The sequence below is a fragment of the Patiria miniata genome, unplaced genomic scaffold, assembly GCF_015706575.1.
Source record: "Patiria miniata isolate m_02_andy unplaced genomic scaffold, ASM1570657v1 HiC_scaffold_7, whole genome shotgun sequence".
NCBI classification, from domain to species: domain Eukaryota; kingdom Metazoa; phylum Echinodermata; class Asteroidea; order Valvatida; family Asterinidae; genus Patiria; species Patiria miniata.
Window position 1 is genome coordinate 19,876,684 of NW_024037074.1, and position 22,361 is coordinate 19,899,044.

The 22,361-nt window shown below is 40.1% G+C and overlaps 1 protein-coding gene and 1 long non-coding RNA gene across 3 annotated transcripts; one reads left to right on the forward strand and one right to left on the reverse strand.

Annotated features, from left to right (window-relative positions):
- Nucleotides 1–835: 835 nt before the first annotated feature.
- On the reverse strand, nt 836–7,304 carry LOC119746490. 2 transcript variants are annotated; one of them, XR_005273755.1, is made up of 4 exons: nt 2,943–7,304; nt 2,587–2,727; nt 1,553–2,366; nt 836–1,511 (listed from the first exon to the last, which is right to left on the reverse strand). It is a non-coding gene; the product is annotated as an uncharacterized LOC119746490 (long non-coding RNA). The 2 variants fall into 2 exon arrangements; XR_005273754.1 differs by lacking the exon at nt 836–1,511 and having other exon boundaries at nt 1,547–2,366.
- A 5,985-nt stretch (nt 7,305–13,289) lies between these two features.
- Nucleotides 13,290–21,748, forward strand: LOC119745685 (multiple epidermal growth factor-like domains protein 11). Its single transcript, XM_038222217.1, has 9 exons — nt 13,290–13,964; nt 14,273–14,362; nt 14,641–14,735; nt 15,536–15,745; nt 16,521–16,935; nt 17,297–17,409; nt 18,074–18,212; nt 18,941–19,062; nt 19,493–21,748. Exons 1-9 carry the CDS (start codon nt 13,666–13,668, stop codon nt 19,729–19,731), a joined length of 1,722 nt encoding a protein of 573 aa, XP_038078145.1. The 5' UTR covers nt 13,290–13,665; the 3' UTR covers nt 19,732–21,748.
- The last annotated feature ends 613 nt before the right edge of the window (nt 21,749–22,361 follow it).

Consider the following 22,361-nt stretch of genomic DNA (forward strand, 5'->3'; position numbering starts at 1 on the left):
TTTGATTTATGATAATGTACACTCTCTTTTAGTCAGTTGTTATACAATCACAACGTTTGTCAGAAAAAGGCGAAACTTTCTTTGTTTAGACATGTAGGCTGAATTTCATCTGTGATGACGTTGTAAAGTGGACATTTTTCATGAAATCGTTTTTTTTTTGGGGGGGGGGGGGAAAGACGTATTTCCGTTCCCAGGTCTCTGGATACCACGTGACAACTGGTTGCTAATCTCTCTAATCCAAGCAATCAGGCAGGATATCCGATCCCCGACTTGAGGGGTATGGCCCAACCAACATTGCATAAAATAAGGGGTAAATCGAATTAAAAACTCCCCAGATTTTAGCCTTCTTTGTAGCACAGTGTGGAAAGCCTTGCAGTTTAACCAAATTGCGTTCCCAAAAGGAGGTATATGAACATTAAACCAAAACCGCAAAAAAATCAATTTAACGAGAATTACTTCTGAGCTTTGTAAGAGATTCGACTCGATGTATCACTAAGTATCACTGTGAGATTGCATCATTAACGTTCCCTATCTTGGAACATTTTCTACTTGAACGTTAAGACTCTTATGAGGATAAGACGACTCGCTACTCTGTTCTAGTCGTCAGAGACATGGGCGTCGCCAGGATTTTTTCTAGGAGGGGGGGGCAAAGCAAATTTTTCCCAAAATTCCTTAACTTTTTCATTATATTCTCAATTTATCAATTTTCTGGGCGCGAGCATGGGAGCATTTGCCCTCCCCCCCATCAAATTAACAGCAAGATGGCTTCGCACCTCTTTTTTTCCTTTTTTTTTTTCGGGGGGGGGGGGGGGCAAGCGCCCCCTTGCCCCCCCCCCCTCGCGACGCTCATGTTCAGAGAAGGTGTTTTTTTGTCTCTTTAATTGTCAAACATGAAAGAAATATGACGTTGGCTAATCGAAATGACTTATGTTTGAAAAGACAATATCTAATCAATGTCGACACAAGATCCTGCAGATTCGATCATCATGTTTAAACAAAAGTCGTGGATTGAACCTTCGAACTGTATAATTATACGATGAAACGAAACAAGGAAAATGTGGAGGGACGTTTGGAGTAAACAGTTAGTACAATGGGTTAACTCAACATTGGATAACCCCGAAAAATTTACTTATGTCTCATGACTGCAACATAATCGGCTTTGTTTCCTGGCGCCCAACGTGACTTTAGTCACGTGACTATATGCCCAATCAGGACTTCAGTGGTCAACCAAGACCCCGAGGAGTACCAGCCAGTTCCATCAGAATCCTCGCCTGCTTCCTTTTCCTGTTTTTATCACGGACTCAGTTTGGTTTTGACAGTTAATTGTTTTTCGATCTTAATTTAGACCTCCTCTTTCATTGTTCCAGGAATTGTATTACTGGTGTAAGTTGTGGCTTGAAGTGCAACTAGTTGCCAACAGCCCCCTCTAAACTGAGTTATTTTGGGAATTTTAGTTGAAACGCTTTTGCAATATTAATAATGTGGTGCTTATATACCAAAGGTCTCAAGCACTTCATAATAATGATTATCCCTGTTCATCAGGCAATGAGACCAGTTTTTGCAGCAGTTCGAGATCAGCGCACTTTAGTCTCTATGCCCTCACAGGTACCCATTTATACTCCTGGGCGAAGAGGGGCAATCGTATAGTAAAGTGTCTTGCCTAAGAACACAAACACCACGTTCCCTGTCTGGGTTCGAACCCACGTACCGCGTCACACGAGTCGAACGCCGTAACCATTGGACCACAGCGCTCCAATAAATATTGTTTTTAAATAAATATAGTTTCTACAGAAATAATCATTTCAGTGTTTGTTATTTCCCTTCTGACATTTTAAAGCTAAAGACTGCCTTTTCCGTCTTGCTTCAAATATACACAGATCACAAAACGTAGACCAATTATCGACCAACGGCAAAGATGTAAATACGTTAGCGTCAATGGCATCAGTAGAAAGCAGTGACTGAGGGCGCTATGCAGTTTGTACGATCAGGCTTTTACGGAGTTGTTTGCAGTCCGCGCTCCATTAAGTGCGTTGGTTCAAGCCACAGTCAGAGTGAGGGCGCTATCTATTTGTAGATAAAGTGTTTGGGAAAAATGGGGGGGGGGGGGGAACGGCAACTACGAATTGGGGGCATTGCATAAAGTGCCGCCTTGGGGAACATAAGTAATCACGAATTCTGTTCAACATATCATGTTAGGAAGAAACTGTTTTCCTTACGTATTCAACGTTTGGGCCCCAAATCAATAGCAACACCCAAGCATTTACAAGACTACACTTTTACAATAAGACTATCAGCAACGCACACGTTGAGACCAGTATGGGAGTTTTTCGGCTTCTCTTCTTCTGCTTATACGAAGCAAGAGGAATCTGCAAAGATAAAAGCAATATCTAAAGTATTATATTTTTGTTCACATTCGAAGCACAACCCAACTATTGCATTGAGAAGATTGTCATAAGACAATTTGATATTCGAAGAAGAACCCGGCTTCCGGATTAAAAAAAATTGATGTGCCACTTCCTGAAGACTAAGACAAACATTGAAAATGAATATATGAAAAATACATCTACATCCCTTTTGCTAAATTACCTCAAGAGTTGGTGAAGAATTGCTCTGCAAGCAGGTCATCAGTCCTTCCGTCGGTCCTCCTCCCTGCTTCCGGTTCCTTGGGATTCAGAGGTGATCTTATCTTCATCCAGAATGACATCTCATCTTGCAGACCGTCCATCTCTGCCAAAAGATTAGAAGGAACACATGTAAGTAAATGTGTGTGGGACAATTACGCGCCTGTTGCTCTTCTTTTATATTTGTGGATTTGTGAAGTTGTTATATGTGATTATTATTTCACATTAACTTTTTATTAGATAAGCTATCATTAGTCACAGACACAACAGGCAGAACAACTGGACGCTTTTTGGAAAGGAAAATAACATTAATATTTTTACCTGGGAAACCAGTAATGGGTCGCCCGGCAAGCAGGGTCGTCAGTCATCCGGTGTTCCTCCCCCCTGCTTCCGGTTCCTCCGTGTCATCAGCTCCTGACATGAGCACTCTGGCTTACTGATCCTCCAATTGCATGTTGCTGAAAAGAAAAGAAGTCTTCCTAGCGGAGCTAGGTTACGTTAGTACAATGTACAGAAATTTCCTGGTCAAATTGGTGACCGGTGGTGTGGTATAAAGAGAATAAAAACGTATAATTATAATGGTCCTTACCTGACCACTAAAAAGATACAATCATACAAAAAGGGACACTTAGTTTAGGTCTACGCTACTTAGATCTCTAGGCAACTGGGTGTAAAGTTATAATTAAACAAACAAGATAATCCAATTAGTGGCCCTTACCTGACCACTGTAATGGATTCAACCGTTACTTACAAAACTTAGTTTATTCTAAATAGAAAATTTTGCCTACTGGTCGCGAAGATGATAACTCCAGTATGGACAAAGCAACGCGCATCCAACGCGCTACGCGGTTCAAAGGCAAACAACATTCACATTGCCGACCAGTTGTGATCGGACTTATCAGAATTGAAAAGTACCACCCATCAAAACCTCCACTGGTGTTATGGTTGTTAAAAAAATAAATTGCTGCACATTGTTTCACCCTGTAAAATCAGACTGTACATTTTACAAAGCTATTACAAGGTGTATCCAACATAACAGGTGTCATTTCACCTGATTTACAATAAACAAATTGTCACAATGGCTCTAACACAAAAGGCAATTATATTCTTTGCAAATCGGTTATTATGGAAGAACAAACAACAATGTGTGTCGAGACACATTTCGACAAGGATCAGAGACTATTTCATGTCGCAAAATAATCGTGGAATCGTTGAAACCATCATTTTGATAACGTATCACGACCGTTACATGTTGCAAGGAATCTTTAAGATCAGCACATGGCCCTATACATATAGATAATGTTAAAAAAAAAAAAATAGATATCCAAGAAAATGGTTGTCATACAGACAAACAAAGTAGATTTGTAAACATGGCCCCATAGAGTATTTTACTTCATGAACCACGGTGAAGTTACGACATGTGAGGAATACAAAGAGCATACAAGAAAAAAAATAGCTCCAACATTAGAGCTTTTTAAGCTTCAAAGTAGCTTATTATATACTCAACACATGTCCCTAGAGAATTTAACACAATGATTCGCACTCAAGACGGGGTGCGATATGCATGCACAAGCAGTGTTCAAGAAAATACACTCCGGCTATTGGAGAAATGTATGCATAACGGAGGAATATAAGATCTTTTAACTGCACCACATGGCCCTATTTTATATTGCATAATAATTTAGAAAGATTAAAAAAAAAAAAGTAAGACATGTTCCTGGAATCCTGTAACTACTCTTTCATATAAGTACAGAAGATAACGCCAAGAACAAAAATGGTTTGGCAGAAATCTCAACAAAACGGCGATGAAAGTTTTGTATACATGGCCTTAGGATTGTTTTAACAACGAGAATCAATGTAGAAAGACGACGACAAAAATGCCTAATAGACGCGACAGGAATTTCAAAAAGTTTTATTCGTACACATGGCCCTCAATATCTATCACGATTTGTTACAAACGGAAGAAATATTCCGTACACAAACATGACACTGTACATCTCACAATCATTGTCTTTAAATGTCAAGCAGGAGACATTATTGTGGATCATCACCTTTTAATTTATATCATCTTGTTTTAAAGTTATTTTCAATCGAACGGAAATCTATTTAAAAGATTACTACACATGGCCCAATCATATACGTTCGCGTAATAATTCTTCCGTAGTTAAGTACTCGTGCTTGCGCACATATTTCGTCTGCTAGCGTTGCTTGTAACCGTTTAACTTTGTTCGCACTCGAACTAATTTGTTACTTCATTCCATGCATAACCGCCGAAAATACACGTCCGGCTATTTGAGAAATGTTCACAGAACGGAGGAATATAAGATCTAAACATTGCACTACATGGCCCTAATATAATTTTGCAAAATAAATTAAACAGCTTTTGTACAAACACAGAGTTAGCCTAAGACATGTCCCTGGAATCCTGTAAATAATGTGTCATAGATGTAAGTACAGAACGCAAGAAAAAATCCCTTTGGGGCAGAAATCTCTACAGAACGGTGATTGAGTTGTGTACACATGGCCCTAGGATTTTTTTTACAATGAGAATCAATGTAGAACAACGGGAAAATGCAAACAGACGCGACAGGAATTTCAAAAAAATGGATTCGTACACATGGCCCTCAATATCTATCACGATTTGTTACAAACGAAAAAAAATATTCCGTACACAAAAATAACTCTATGCATCTCACAATCATTGTCTTTAAATGTCAAGCAGGAGACATTATTGTGTTTCTTCCTTTATTTTCTACTTTTGAGGATTATCACATTTTAATTTATATAATCTTTTTCTAGAGTCATTTTCGACCAAATGAAGATCAATTTAAAAGATTACTACACATGGCCCAAACACACGTTCGCGTAATAATTCTTCCGCAGTTTAAGTACTTGCACTCGTGTACATATTTCGTCTTCTAACGTTACTTGTAACTGTTTAACACGAACTTGTAATAATTAACGAACGACACATTTGTTATCTCATATCATGCATACCCCGACGCAGAAAATACACGTCCGGTTATTGGAGAAATTTATACAGAACGGAGGAATATAAGATCTATACACTACACCACATGGCCCTAAAATAATTTTGCAAAAATAAATTAGACATTGTTTACAAAAACAAAGTAAATCACGTTCACATGGCCCTTGAATCCTGTAAATATTCTGTCATATAAGTTTGGCGATGAAAGTTTTGTACACATGGCCCTAAGATTTTTTAACAATGGGAATCAGTGTAGAACGACGATAAACTGCGTGATTACGCGACTGGAATTTGAAAACGTTTGATTCATACACATGACTCTAAATATATATCAAGAATTGTTACAAACGTTAAAAAAATACAATATCTCACAATCGTTGTCTTTAAATGTCAAGCAGGGAATATTACTGTGCAAGATTAAACAAAAAAGATAGATGTTGGAAATTGGAAGAGAAGCAGAACGATTCACTACACATGGCCCCACCATGATTTCGACATAAAAACCCTTCCTATGATAGCAGGTGCTACGTGGTTTAGCAGTTTTAAGTACAATGTACTTGTTACGAACTCGTAATCGTTATAGAACAATACATTTGTTATTTTAATATATAGCATGTTGATATCCATCGTCCTATTTTCTTCCTATACACATATCGGGCAAATTAATGATTGACAATGACTTTTAATTTCAGATTCCACGTTCCTGCTTCTAGGATTTTCCTCATTTATCTACTATATATTCTTGAGGATTATCATCTTTTAATTTGCATGTTATCTTTTTTTGAGAGTCATTTTCAATCGAACGGAGATCAATTTAAAAGATTACTAACATGGCCCAATCATACGTTCGCGTAATAATTCTTCCGCAGTTGAAGTACTCGTACTCGTGTACATTCGTCTGCTAACGTTACTTGTACCCGTTTAACTTTGTTCGCACTCGAGCTCAAACACGAACTTTGTTCGCACTCGAACTCAAGCACGAACTCATAATAATTAACGAACGATACATTTGTTTTTTAATTTTTTGTTCTCGATTCTACGATTCTCGAACTCGAACACGAACTAGTATTCATATTTCGTACTCGACCCCAAACACGAAGGTGCAATCGTCATTTTTGACAATGATTGACAAAAATTAATGATTGACGCTAACCTTTTTCGCACTCGAACTCAACACGAACTCGTATAATCGTTAACGAACGATACATTTGCTGTTTTAATATACCCGCAGGTCGATATTCATCGTCTTAACGAACAAAACGATTGACAATCAGGTTTTCTTTTCGATTTCACGGTTCCGCTCCTAGAGTTTCTCCTCATTGATTTATTTTACCCTTGAGGATTTTTGTTTTTTAATTCATACATGTTATCTATTTGAAAGTCGTTTTCAATCAAACCGAAAGAGCGCACATAATTATTTTCGGAATCATACATGCCCGACACCCAAACACGTTGGCATTTAGAAACAAATTAACTCCAATTTATTTTGCACATCAAAGCGGCGGAATTTTCATTTCTTTCCCATCTCGGTGCTTGGTGCGATTGTGTCTTATTAGGAATCGTGCGGAGAGGTTCCTTGGAAAAATATAATTATTATCTTTAGATCGCTTTGTCTTCTACAAAACATAATCTCATGCTGGTTTTACAACTTTATACATTAATAATTTTAATTGAATTAATTTGTTGGCGATGTAGCACCCATCAAGGGTGCCGTGTTTTTCAAAAGTAGCACCCATCAAGGGTGTCGTTCTTCTCTATAGTAGTACCCATCAAGGGTGTCGTGTTAATCAATAAAGTAGTAGCACCCATCAAGGGTGTCGTTCTTCTCAATAGTAGTACCCATCAAGGGTGTCGTGTTATTCAAAACAGTATAGTAACACTCCCATCAAGGGTGCCGTTCTTCTTAATTGTATGTTAGCACCCATCAAGGGTGTCGACCTTCTCAATAGTAGCACCCATCTAGGGTGTCGTCTTTCTCAATAGTAGCACCCATCAAGGGTGTCGTCCTTCTCAATAGTAGCACCCATCAAGGGTGTCGACTCTCAATAGTAGCACCCATCAAGGGTGTCGTCCTTCTCAATAGTAGCACCCATCAAGGGTGTCGTCCTTCTCAATAGTAGCACCCATCAAGGGTGTCGTCCTTCTCCATCTTAAACTTCGAACGGCATTCCAATGGACATTATCCAAAACAACAGTTTACAGGAATGTTCGCAAAAGTTTTAAGGGATTGCATAATGCACATCTTTACACCATTAATTCTTCAAGGCATTTCCTTTGTCTTTATACACAAATAATCAGTAAACTTAATAATTATGGTTGTGATGCGGCAAAGCTCAAGGCAATGCCATTGATTTGGTATTGACTTCTGTTGATACGATAACATCTCCGAGGGTCCGTCTTCATCGCTGATTCTTCAGTTTGTATTATTCAATAAAATCCAAAACATTCAAACTTAATTTGTTTTCATACTTCAACAGGCGTTATTATTGTCAGGATAAGGTTAAATGAATAACGTTTGTTCCCTCCCCAATTCCCAAAGTTCCTAATTGTCTTGCAAGCTGCTCGCTTTTTGCAATACGGTACAGCTCCCTAAACTTTATTTATTATTTATTATTATTATTTTATTACCACCTGGTCTTTATGCATTTTATCATGTTTATATTTTTTTACTGCATAGCTTTGTCTTTATCTTTTCTTTAAAAGGGAAACCTCATCGAATTTTTCCTAACTTAAGATTTAAAACTTCTGATATACATTTTCATATTATTTTTCAGTTAGTGTGTTATTAGAAAAGCTGTTGTAGGATTTTTTGTTCAGTAAAAGTTACTTAATTTTCCAATAATAATTATATTTTAAAGAGCTCCGTAGTATCTATGAGTTGATGAAATCAATTCTTTTTTTTTATCACGGAATGTAGACATCCTTCATCCGTTTTAAATGAAATTGTTAACTGATTTGGTATCGGGAAACAAAAATAACCAGATATCGTCAAACAGTGATTAATCATCTCTGGATGACGATATCCTACAAGATACCATCAACCCGAGAAATGTGTCAATTTCTCGAGAAGATAACATCTCGCCCAAAAGATATAGTCAACCCGAGATATATCATTTTTTTCTCGAGAAGACTACATCTCACCTAAAAGATATCACCAATCCGTGATGATTATCTCGGAAAGACGATATCTAACCTACAAAACATCATCCACCCGAGATATACTTTATCTCGAGAAGATGACATCTGACCAACACGATATCTTCAACCCGAGAAATATTTTCTTTCTTGGGAAGAGGATATTTCACCTACAAGATATCATCGACCGGAGATTTTTTTTCTCGAGAAGACAACATCTCACCCTATACAAACAAGATATCACCAACCCGTGATGGCACATTATCTCGGGAAGACGATATCATAACTATACAATTTGAACATCTAGAAAACTACCCCAATGATGTCCTCCTATTTTATAAATGACGGGTGCTCATCAACCCACATAACTTTAGAGCTCAGTAACGTGTGTCTATATTTCACAAAACAAACTTCGTATCTAAAAGAAATTTTCTGATGTTAATAACATGTTATTTTTTTGCCATTTGATACAAATTTTTAATTGACTACCGTTAATTGTTTTTTTTTAAGGATCAAGCTACGATTTGTACTATGATTTTTACAGTGCCTCAAAAATGTGAGTTTTATAACTTTGTAATTATTTTGTAAAAGATTTTTATAAGTTAATTTTTACACCATGGCTGTGCCTTACGCTGCTGTTGGTGTGCTCGGCTGCCTACGCGCGCCATGTGCCTATACCCCCACCCACCCCGCCTTAATCCTATATGCCTTAACCTGAATCGTAATCGTTCATTTAATACAATCATAACTTTCCCTTATTTGCCTTCTTCCAAACGTCGAATTTCGCTAGTCTTGATCTCAACAGCATGAAGGTCTCCTCCAATTCTTATGAGCTTCAAATAATTCCGTCGGCTATCTTTTCAATCTAAATTTATACAATCATAATCAATATCATTCAGCTCTCAATATGTTTTCTTCTGCTGTCCTCTTGAACTTATACTAGCATTTACCCTGAAGCTAATGGTGTAAAGTTCAATATTTATGCAAATTTGAGATCCGTGGATACATTGTTCATAAAATTGATTTTGGTCCATTGGAATGCCGTCCTATAATACTCTTAATACATGTAGTGTGCTTGCACAAAATAATTTCAGTTTACGATAAAATCCGTTGGCTCCGTTGTCATCTCCTCGAATTCGTGGCGTTCAGGTTTTCATGTCATCTTTGAATAATTAAATAAAAGCTCAAAACTATTTTAATACAATTATAACAAAAAGGAAAACCAAATTCCAAGGAACCCTCCATTCTGCACGAAAATCTAAACATGTTTACTCCAACCCCTAAAAGCCCTTGCCTTTCTGGAATGTCTTTGAAAGTGTAGCAAAGACGGTGCACCTGGCCGCATTCCGCGCGCGCGGCCTTTCACTTTTCGACCAATAAGAATCATCGGAGTCTATGAACACGCCCACGCTGCGCCGGCCACGAGCGGCTCACGTGCCGACTCCACCTCTCGATTTCGCTTTTGTTACAATGCGTGAAATGCGCAATGCACCAAAAGGCATGTACATGTAAACAGATTTTGACAAACACATTGGCAGGTATTCACATGCAAATTACTCTAAATCAAAAGGGCTTACAGAAATGGCTTTTCGACGTACAATATTCAGCAATGCAAAAGACTCGCTAACTACAGGAAACTCAGAATGAACGCCATTTTGTTGGCAACAAACACATGTATCGTGCTTATTCTAATATCTACATACATTAAAAGTGAGATAGGCTAATTAAAGAGAAGAATTTAAGAATTGTATCGCACAGTATTCAACAATGCAAAATACAACATCGTGTACAACATGCAATACATACTATTGTAAATAACATTAAAAACGTTTTCATTAAATGCGATTTAAGGACCAAAGTCAAAGAGAGGATTTTCTTTCTGGCTCCACTTTATACTTCGAAGTGAGGTTTAAAATGTATGCAGATGGCATATTGCTCAAAATGCAGAATATTGAGACACTTTTTCCTGTTTTGGTTCTGTGTGACCGGAGGAGAAGATAATTTTTCACTCACCTCGATAGTTCCTTAATTAATGTTGGACTTACCCCGACGAACTCCAAAAGCTTGACTTCAGCATTTTCCAAAAACGTCACTCAAAATTATACGAGTTCACAAAAATGTCCATTCAGTTCAGCACAAAATGAGCATTCAAATGAATGCAATTGCGTAGTCCAGTTCAGTTCTGTAAAACAAAAGTTACGACAAGTTCTGTAGGCCTACAGCAAAGTTCAAGTCAGTTTTTCAATATGAGTGACGACGACGCTACATGTCTGCGTCGAAATGTTGCCGTGACCCCGTACACGAGGCCGGTTTGCTGGTCAAATTGCAAGACTTTTGCAAGACGTTTTTTTCGCTCCCATGAAGACTCCAGGGTATGATGTACAAGTTTCCGCATTAGGGGCTTGAAGCTGGACGGCCGACTCAGAGGTTAAAGTCCATGTTTTGCCTGTGAAATTTGAGACTTTTTTGGGTGACTGGCCCAAAAATAGCGGGGAGACAGACATTGCGTGCTGCCTCCCAGTGTCCGTTGACCCCGTTCTCGGTAATTTTCCATGGCGTAATGTTAAGGAGGTGAAAAATGTTGATGTATTCGGTTGAGTCCAGAGCGAATAAGAATACATCATTGATATGCTAATGATTGTATGGGGCGGCGGTCGGAGCGGGAATTTTGACTAGGGAGTGGCATGTGCTGCTAGCGGAGAAACGCGTCACTTCACGCTGGCTGTTGCTCCGTACTGACTTCGCGGCTTGGCTCACGGATCTTACACACAAGGATTATAACGACTCCGCCAAATTCCTGGTTAGACGCGTGCAGTGGCGGAGGGGGGGGGGGGGGGCGCTGGGGGGGGGGGGGGGGCTGGAACATTTCATGGGGGGGGGCGTCAAGCAGGGGCGTCAATCGCTTCTCAAAAGTGTGTGTGTGGGGGGGGGGGGGACATACCTTGATCATGCTCTGTGGTGTGATCTGAGGCAATTTCTTACCACTTTAACCAATAATTATCTTAGCACAAAAGATAATAATTTAAACATAATTTTCGAGGTTTTCTCAGCTAAAGGCATAAGAAAATTTTGTGAACATTGTTTTCGAGGTTGGAGTCATTGAATCAGCTACCAGAATTCTGAGCTATAGGCGTGGGGTTCGGGGCCCGCTTAAGGGCCCCGATAAATGTTGGATTCTAAATGCTCTGTGATGCTATCTGAGGCAATTTCTGACCACTTTAACCAATATTTTCTAATCAAAAGATACATTGCTGTACATAATAGGGCCCATGGCGTCATGTAGATCAATGATATTTTTTTTTAGAAACTCAAAATCTCAGTGGGGGGGCGACTGGGGGGCGACAAGGTTTCATGGGGGGGGCGGTCGCCCCCCCCCCTACGGCCCCCCCCCCCCCCCCCCCGGTAGCTACACCACTGGACGCGTGATAATATTCCGTGCTTGGCTCGAGGCTTTCAGTGTGTATTTCTCCGCGTATTTATTTTCTCCACCTAGACCTATTCAAACATAATGCCAAAAATTGTATCTGAATGGAAATTGTCAATTAAAGGCAAAAACAACAAATATGACGGAATAGTCTTCATTTCCAGATGGAGAAGCATCAATTTCGGGGAAAAAACATCTTTTTTTTTGTTTTTAAAGACGGGAGGGCGTTCGAAGAAGTATATATCTGTGACGTAGCACGCGTGGCTCGCGTGGCTTGTCTCTCATTGGTCAGAAATATGTAGGTGACGTTTTCTCGAATCTAGCCAATATGATTGGACGAAGGAGTCCTGTAAAAAAAATGAGCAGACGAAAAATGCTTTACATTGGTAAAGCGTAGGGTGACGTTTTAGCCGATTTTCGGCTAGATTTGATCATCCTTCCTTCCTGATTTGATGGACTGTTTTGGGGAAAAAACGAAATCTGGCAGAAAATCCAGCATAAGGAAAGTTTTAGCAGATTTCTAGCCGAATTCTGTAAAATCGATGATCGTAGTAAAAATATATCAGATTTTGTTTTGAACATGATTCAATCATGGTACTTCTGTCTTTTTATTCTTTATGATGAGGCTTTGTTACATGGGCACTTTCCTATGGAGCCAGTGGGGGCCCACGGTCCACTCGGCACCATAGGAAAGCACACACGTAAACAAAGTGTGACGTTATTAGTACAGAGGCTTATTGAGCGTGATAGGCTATCTGATAAGGTTTGTGCACGAAAAACCCGGCGCTAGGGGTTTTGTGTATAATTATAATTATTAGTGTCAGCACCAACTTATATGGCAATGTGTCAGTAATGCGTACACACACAGTGACTGTTTTTACGCATTATGAATGGAGGAATAAAAGATACATCATTAATTTCCATGAATTACAACACCGAATGCGGCCATATTGTCATCTCAATTCCAATATTGAACAATAACATGCCACCGTTCTGTTTGCCCCATGAGATGAGTCATCAGATATATGCATTATGCATATCAACCACAAACCATTCGTGTAAGCATGGGCGAATGGTGTAAGTGAACAACAAAAGGGAAAACGATGTGATCAGTGATGCATGTCGTGACAAAGCATAATCGAACAGATATGGTTTGTGCAGTTCTACGAACAGTTGTAGAACTTTATGTGGATATGTTTTTGTTCAAAGTAAAACTTGTAACCGTCGGGAAATACCGGTAGCTATTTAACTCTGAAACATATCTGAGTTATTTGTTGATCTTGGGGAACAATGTGAAAGTTCAATTCGAAGTTATAGGATATAGACCACATGTTCAGGATGTGCGTCGGGACCATGCAGTTTACTCCTCGAAATGTACGATCATAAGTGTTGAAATGCACCCACCATGTGTGAATTCGTTTATGTCCATGCATAAATACACGGCGGAACAACAGCTTTGACTTGAGTGGAATTAGATTGCAGGAAAAAACAATGTAATGTATTCCACCGACATCTGTGGACGAGCTTTTCCTGGTTTAGACGGGTTCATCGCAACGGTGCCATCACATGCCACTGGTAACATGGATGTACATGTACTTGCTGCCCCCATGGGGATAAAAGTTGCTCGTTACCTTGCCGTATTTGTGCTCCTGTCTTCTGGAATCCTATGCTCCTCTGAGTCGTCGGAAAGCTCCGAGTCGTTGATGACCGACGGGGGAGCTGCGGCGATGTGGAGCCAAGTTATCAATCCATTTGAACTAAGCTCCAGTGATATGAACGTTTGTATCAAGACAAGGTGAGTTTGTTTCTCCGTCACAAGCGCCTTTCTCTTTTTTTGCGGAGGGTGGGGTGCTAATTTGTAACTGACAGAGTGTTTGATGTACAATCAATGTTAATTTCAGTTAATTTCTGATGCTGACACTTTAATCCAGAAATTCAAGACGTCCAGGCTTATATGAGACCTTAAGCTTTTAGGTCCTAACAAGAAAGAAAGACTTTGTTCTCTATTTTGTAGGCATATATTGAAGAACCTTGCGGAAATTGTAAACAACTTTAAAATATACAAACAAGTGTTTCACTTGTGGCTTTTCTATCTTTATTCAGTTTAGAGTTGGCCACTCTTCATTTGACTGAAACTGAGTTGCTTGACGGGTGTGATTCGATTTACCTGCCGAGGACGTGCCGTGCTATCAGGTAAGATGCTTTATTGAGACCACTTCTAGTCAGTAGATAAAACTTGAGGCTTGTTTACATTTTCACCTGGCTTACTCTTGTTATTGGTATATTTTTAATTCATAATGTCGAAGAATGGAAATAATATTTTTAGGAAATGCCTTTTATGGATCAAGTTTATCATTAAATACCTCACAATAATAATGCAGTATGGTAAGGCTTTTGCCAAGGGTTATCCAGGGTGCCAAAAATTACCCAAGTTTTTGACATTATTTCTTGATCCGTAAACTGTCACACAGTTCTGGCGATATCTCGGTTTCTGATCTGTATCTGAGAGTAGAGACATACGAGTGCTGTGATGGTTTTCTGAGGGACGGTAACTCCTGCTCAGAGGGTAAGATGGTGCCCTTCATCATCGTAATTTCACAAGCACTGCACGCACAGTGCTGCCCGAGTGCTTGCGAGAAAAAGTGCAAACTCGAAGGCATTCTTTCTAGTGCAGACGTCTCACGTACCACAGTCGACAACCTATCCTGGCCAAATCTGGCTGGGCCCCTAACCCCCCAACCCCCACTCAATGTTGCCTCTCATTGCGCGGTGTGTGCTCCATCAGCTGGAGTGAACATTGACCGCGGGGGAGCGGGGGAGGCTAAGGAAGCGTCCCGACCATTTTGGCCGGGATTGTAGCTTGCCGGGGTCGGCAAGTCGGTTCGAGTAAAATTTGCAGCTGGTACTGCAACAATCTATCACTATTTTGTGGAGCAGGGCCTGTTGATTTGTGCAAAATGACAGAAAAGCTGTCGATCTCAAAGTTCAGTCCAAATAGACGTTTTGTCCACAGATCTGGCTTTTCACCGCGGCATTATAGCCGTGATATTACGGTTGGTTTGACGTCGGCTCTTAATTGTGCCTAACCTGTCTGTCTTTACCCGAGTTGACTCGGGAAGCTACTCGAACACACACACACACACATATCACACACGGTTTTCCAATCCAACACTGAAATAAGAGTTGGGGGGGGGGGGTCGAAAATACTTTACTTTGAATAAGGAAAGGCATTGTCATTTCCTTTTTAAAATTGTATCAATCGCTTACTTTCAATTCTTTTTCTGAGATTGTTTTTATCTTCTTGTCGGCAAGGTTATTTATATTTTCTTACCGGTTTCCATTTCTCAATCGTAATAATTTACTCAGTCTGCCCAGCCTTGACTTACGGCCCTAACTGCTCCCTGTCCTGTTCGTGCCTGAACAACGGCGAGTGCAACCCGGTCAACGGCTCGTGTGATTGTCAGCCGGGATGGATGGGTGGACACTGTGAGCGGACGTGCCCTAATGGCCGCTATGGTGACAGGTGTATAACCACCTGTCAGTGCCAGAATGATGGCTCATGTCACCCAGACACAGGTAGGCAAAATAGGTCATTAAAACGGGCGAATGAGGGCGTTTTACGACGCCATTTTAAAGCTATAATAAACAGAAGAGAATCCCATGATATCGACGTATTCAAGTTCGCCTGTTGTTTAATTCAGAAATGACATATTGAAAATATTTTTTACGCAGTCACTTAACGATCTGGATTAGTTACAAGGCAGTAAAGCTAAACTAGCTGTATGGCATGAATTAGGCCTACAGTGTTCTAGTTGAGAGGTACTATTGACGGATTATGGGTACATGTACATGTACATGAGAAGTGCTGCAGTCACGCGTAAAATCACAAGTCCAGTCACATGCCCAGTCACAAGCAACAGGGGATGGACGATATTGTCCCATTTCATTTTGATAGCTTGTGAGTTCCCTTTGGATTGGATGACTTGATGGACTTACGGTCAATCACAAGTGTCTTGGCTCCAACAGTCACTGATGAATTCCTACACATTTCTTGTGTTCAGCCACATAAATACTGTGAGCAGCATCGTGACTTGGCGCTATGTACATCATGCACTCGCTGTCAACTTTCAGTCTCTTTGTTTTCGGTGCAATATTCGTACAAATAATTAAATGGCGCCAACAGACTATTAGCAGTTTTGTTGAGAAAGTTATGTTGTTTGGCTTAACTTACATTTCTGATTATCATAAGTCTTCATCAATGTTGAATTTTATTTCTTCTTCTTACATGTCTTAGGAAAGTCTTCGTTAGTATATTTTATTTACTTGTACTTTCATGTTATGAATCTAACAGGTGGCTGCTTATGTCCCAGCAATTTCGCTGGCGATTTTTGTGAGATAAGCGCCGGTAGCGCTTTCCCCTGCGGCCTTTGCCACCAGGAAGGAAGCATAGTCTGCGATTTTATCTCTGGTTTCTGTCGGTGTAACGACGGCTGGCGGGGACTGTATTGTGCGCACACCTGCCAGAACCGCTCGTACGGGGACTTTTGCGAGGCAACTTGTCAGTGCATCAACGCGGTATCTTGCCTACCAGGGAACGGGAGTTGTGTCTGCCTGCCAGGGTGGTTAGGGGAGCATTGCGACCAAAAGTGTCCCACGGGGTTCCATGGCGACGGTTGTCAAACACGATGTTTGTGCCCGGATGATGGTGGATGCGATCACGTGACCGGGAGCTGCGACAGTTGTCCTAGAGGATGGATGGGACAATTGTAAGTGTCCATTTCAATTCTACAGTTCTGCACAGTCCGCAACGAATGCGCCCTCCTGTGCACAATCGTCCGCAACGAAAAGCGCCCTCTTGTGCACAATCATTTTTATTCCATCGATGCAGAAAATGCGAAAATTATGTGTGGGCAGTTCGCTTAAGACGCTGAGTGAATTTTACTTTTGCTCATTTTGAACTTGTTTAAACTTAGCTGCAAAACCGTATTGATACGATTATATCTACTTGATGTAGCAGTTTAGTTGTCCCTTTAAAATCATCCCCATCCCTCACTTCGTTGTCCTTTTTTAAGGCGGGTTTCTTCCTTGAATTTCGTTTACCCATCTTGACTTTATTTTCCCCTTCAGGTGCACACTTCCATGTGACGACGATCACTGGGGCGAAAACTGCTCCCGAGACTGCAACTGCGCAGAATCGCTGAACTGTGACCCCGTCTCCGGAACCTGTTTTGATATCGAAGGTATAATAATTCTATAAGCAAGAGAATGAAGCCAGTGTCAAGAAATGCAAATTTTCCTGCTGACTACTGCATGCATTTTGTACAGATGTTCTCACTTGGAAATAGACTTGACAATTACCGACTGCGCAGTGAGGGATGTCCAGTGCTAATGTATTCCATGTGCAGGAGACAGACGTGTTACAAAGACCTACGTCTGTGATAAATTGCATTATGTCTCAGAAAGACGTCACTGTATTACATGTGAATTGTTTTCAGCAATCGCTGAACACTTTTGACAAATTAGCAACGGACTGTTCTTTCTTCTTGGAAAATATTTATCAAAAGGACATATCATACAGTGTTCACGTGACCGAGGTTGTGGTAAGATAATATATTTTTTGGCTTTGTAAAAGCAGTATATTGCACACGAGTTGGGAAGCATGAATTTTGATGGCATATTCAAAAACATTTTTGATGTTTCACAGCTCGTACTGAATCAGCTACTGTGCGCCTTTTGTAATGTTCGTTTTAAGAGTGATGGGGCACAAGGTCCATCATGTATATTTAGTTTTGAATTCTCGCGTTTGTCCTTTGCTAGCTGACCTATATATAAGACGATAAACAGAGAGAGGTTTTATAAGAAATTCTCAATTAGTGTTTTAACTGTATTTTTGTTTTATTATAGGGCCTACAGACCGTAGCATGGCAGCTCTTAGTGGCGGAGTGATTGCAGCAATTGTCGGCTCGGCTGTTCTGCTTTTGATCCTTATCACAATCATTGCAGTCGCAGTCATCAGGTGCAGATCTCGCCGAAAACCTAACTTGTAAGCATTTGACCATGATTATTAAAAAAGTAAATTATCAAAATGAGTTTTGGTTTTGATTGGTCGTCAAACCAGTGTTTTTCTAGATGACAAGACAATTAGGGGCTTGTGTAGTCGAGCTGAACCCGAAAATCTAAGTTTGGACATTTATTTATCGGACGGTCGGTCAGTCGGATGGATGACAATAGAATGGTCATTCAAGGCACGGATAGGAATATTTGCGAATCACCAGGTAATGTACCTACCGATTGCAAGCGAAAATTCTTGCTCCTGAGTGTAGATGGGACTGGTACTAAAATATCCAGTGAAATTCTTCCGCAGCTCCTCAAATTGCTTTCATCCGGAAGAAGGCAATCATAAAAGTTGGTGTTAGAAAATGAGCCCGCGGGCATGGTTTAAAGTGCGTTAGTAACGGAATCCAGTCAAACCAGACCCAAAATTTATGAAACACGTTTGCTCTGTTTCTCAAATTGTATAGTTTCTACTGAGATGAATTTTCAAGAAGTTAATTGTTATGCACCCTTCTTAAGATTTTGAGCAATTTTGTTGAAAAAAAGTACAAAAAGCAAATGTTCCTATACTTACATTAATAAAGGGTCCATCGAAACTCCTCACAAGTTTCATGCATGCGTAAGCCTTCAACTTAGCGAATTCAGATAAGACATAAATAAAAAAATATGAGAATAATTTAAATTTTGATTTGTGTTTCTGCCATTATATCGACATAGGCCAAGACAGCACAATGCACTGCAAGCCAATGGAACAGTTAGCGGTCATGTGGCTCAGACTAACACTCATGGCCAGGCAAACGGCACCATCAGATACCAGGAAGATAACAGACTGAGTTCAGGTGAGACGATAAACCTGGACCATTTAAGATCAGGCCTTCTTCAGTTCGGAACTTGTTGGTAGATTTTTATGTGATAGCACTGTAAAATGTTAGGCATATAATAGAGGTATTGACATATTCTGTGCAATTATGGGGAATAAAACGTAAGTATGACGCGGGAAATAACATGGGACTGATGAGTTGGAGGCTCAATGTTTTGCCAGTTGGATTTATAAACCAACTGGCATGACGTCACAGGTGAGGTCGTCTGTAGGACTTTGCCCAGAGAAATAATAGGCAGATCTTATTCAACGGTTGCATTGTTTCTCTGACTCGTTATGATGTCGGAGAGGCAAAGAAAATTGAAGTAGAAATTGCTAGTTATTTGAGACAAAGATGACGGCAACCAGTTCGATTTTACTTAACTGTGTTGTGTTTATATTTACCGCAGCACCGGCCCCACTGCCCCGAGGTCCAGCCACCTTTCCCCGGGGTGTAGATCCAGGTAACCCATCGGACGGATATGAAACAATGCGACAAGATGCCCGAATTACCTCCTCCACCTCCGATCCTTACATCGAGATTTACGACGAGATCCGGACTAGTCAGATAGATAACCCCGTCTACGCGGGAGTCGACGCCGATGCATACGAGGTACCAACACGCACGCTTGAACGCGAGATGCAGTGACCGGAATTGAAAAATGCTCACCTATGAATCATACTATGATACCGAGGTACAAAAAAACTATGTCATTGATTAAGGCAAACTTAAGCCGCGTCCAACATACTCATGGCTACGGCTAGTAAATACACATGCCCTATGGAAGCTGTCGAAGCCACTTCCCATAGACAAGCGTGTAAAAGGCCTACTGCCGGCCGTAGCCAAGACTTTCGGACGTAGCCTGAATTTAGTGCCCTCTCGTATAATAGCGTAATGTAGGCATACTCAGAAAATGCTAAGAACTAGTATAACTCTTCAATTTGGAACGGGGCACGACAAGCTAGGCTACAGGGTGAGCCAAAAAAACCACCAAAAAAAACCAAAAAAACAAAAACAAACCCAAATGGCAGGACCAATTTTTGGAATGAAGTTTTGCCTTTAGTAATCACTGATCTCTCTATTATCCTGACTAGATAGCGGCCATTTTGAAACTCCCTCAAAAGCCCACAACGCACGGATCCGTATATAAAAAGCACAGAATAACAATAGTTTGGGAAGCAATTTTGGATCATCGAACACGTTTTTATTTATTCGTTTTGCCCACAGTGTTATTTTACTCATGTTAATATTTGTTCAAATACATAATTTTATTTCGTGACTTTTAATATATTTTTACGTGGCCAAAGGGAGTGTCAAAATGGCGTCCAGTGACTTCACCCTCACGGCTGGAAGCGCTATCCAGTCAAAATAATAGAGATCAGTGATAGCAGAGTACTTCATTTGTCCGTCTGGGTGAGTGCCTCTGTTTTTGAAGTGCGCCATCTCTTGACGCTTAAGTGTCGTTTCCCATGCAGTGCTTGTACTTTTGCTTCAATGAAAAGCGCCCTCTCTGAAAGCTGTAAATTGCTTTTTATGGCACGTGATGTCTTTGCGCACGTTTTCGCATTAATCCCCGGTTTTGGCTAATTAGACCATGGCAATCGAATAATTGGTTAAAACCCCGCTATAATAAGCGCGATGTGTCGACACTCCACACCGACGCTTGGCACACATTGGCTTGATTTCGTCGGTGGTGGCGCTGTTCCTTTTGTCGCCGCAGTTTTGTATCATATAGGCCTACTGTTCAGACAAATTTGTAAACAAAACCATAACTCTCTAGAATTTATCAAACACGGAAATCAATGATTATGTTTTTTTATTCCAGATGTTTACAAAAAATAAATGGAATTAAGGGGAGGTTTAACTTAACGTCGGAATTATGACGTCTAACGAACCACTCGCCTGTCCTTCAGTATAGCACTTGTTATACGTAGAAACCGTACAACTTTGGAAAGGTTTTACTTTAAAAGACTGAGACGAATCGAGGGTAAAGCCATGCAGTGAAAGAATACAAGTTGAATATTAAGTAACAGAGGCGGGGAACGCAACTTTAATGTTCATATTTGCCTTCCTCGAATTTTGAGCCGGTGTGGGTCGGGCCACTTTTTTTTTTTGGGGGGGGGAGGGGCACAGGTCTCAGGCAGGAATGGGATGGCACCTGCGGCCTGCCCCCTTGGTAATGCCACTGGGTAAAGATATGTGACAAATAACATGAACAAACAACCTTAGTATCCGTATGAAACGATTGTTGTTTTAATAAGAGAGCAACCATTATACGCTTTATCGTAAATCAAAACTGTACATAAAAATCATCTTTTAAAATTCTATGTATCAATTTGTTGAAAGACACTAATATATGTTTACAAATCCGTATTGGTAATATTGATTGGATTTATATATCTTATAATAATAATTCGTTTGATAGTTGGAGCTATAAAATCAAATGCGCATGGCTTTATATAAGCGGAACCCGTTATTATTATTTTGTCTTGTATAGTTAATATCCTTTTGCAATATGACTGAAACAGTGGTGTGTATTAGTATGATAGCGTTAAGAGACTGTGACGATTCTAATATACCACCTTTTTGTGATCAGCCGCAGTAATAAAATGTAATTTGTTAAGATAAACATGTTCAACATTATACAAAATCAGTACTAATGATACCTTTGATACATACACGTATCGTTTATATTTGGGTTTTTCTGTTTCATTTAAGATAAGGATGTCAATCGTTGACCCCCTGAAATCCCCAACTATGTTGCCGAAAACTTGGCGGGTGATTGATTAGTGTATATCGCTGTTCCTTATGCAATCCTTTATAAACGAACATAATTAAGGCCATATAACCTTATGAAAACACGGCTATGATGAAAGTCTCGCGATTTCACGTTCATATTTTCTTGGGTAAACGTCTGGGTACAAAACTGATGAACAGCCGGTTCAACCACTCCTTCATTCGCCTCAATAACAATATTACCGATCTCTGTATATTTTCATTATTTTTTTGTCACAAACAAAAAAACACTTTATTTCCGTCGATCGCCCCAATAGGTTCCATGATTCCCGCGAGATCCCGTTGTAGGTTCGGAGTTCAACGCGCATGCTCCGTGCTACCTTTAAAGGACGCGTTCAGACAGTAATTCATGCATTCCATGTTGATGTTGCTGTCACGTGATGTCAACTTTCAGCCAACTGTGTATCTCTTGAAATGTGTTTTTGGCCTTTTTTGTCGAGTTCCCTGAATGTATTTCATAAATTATTAACTGTTGAATGGGA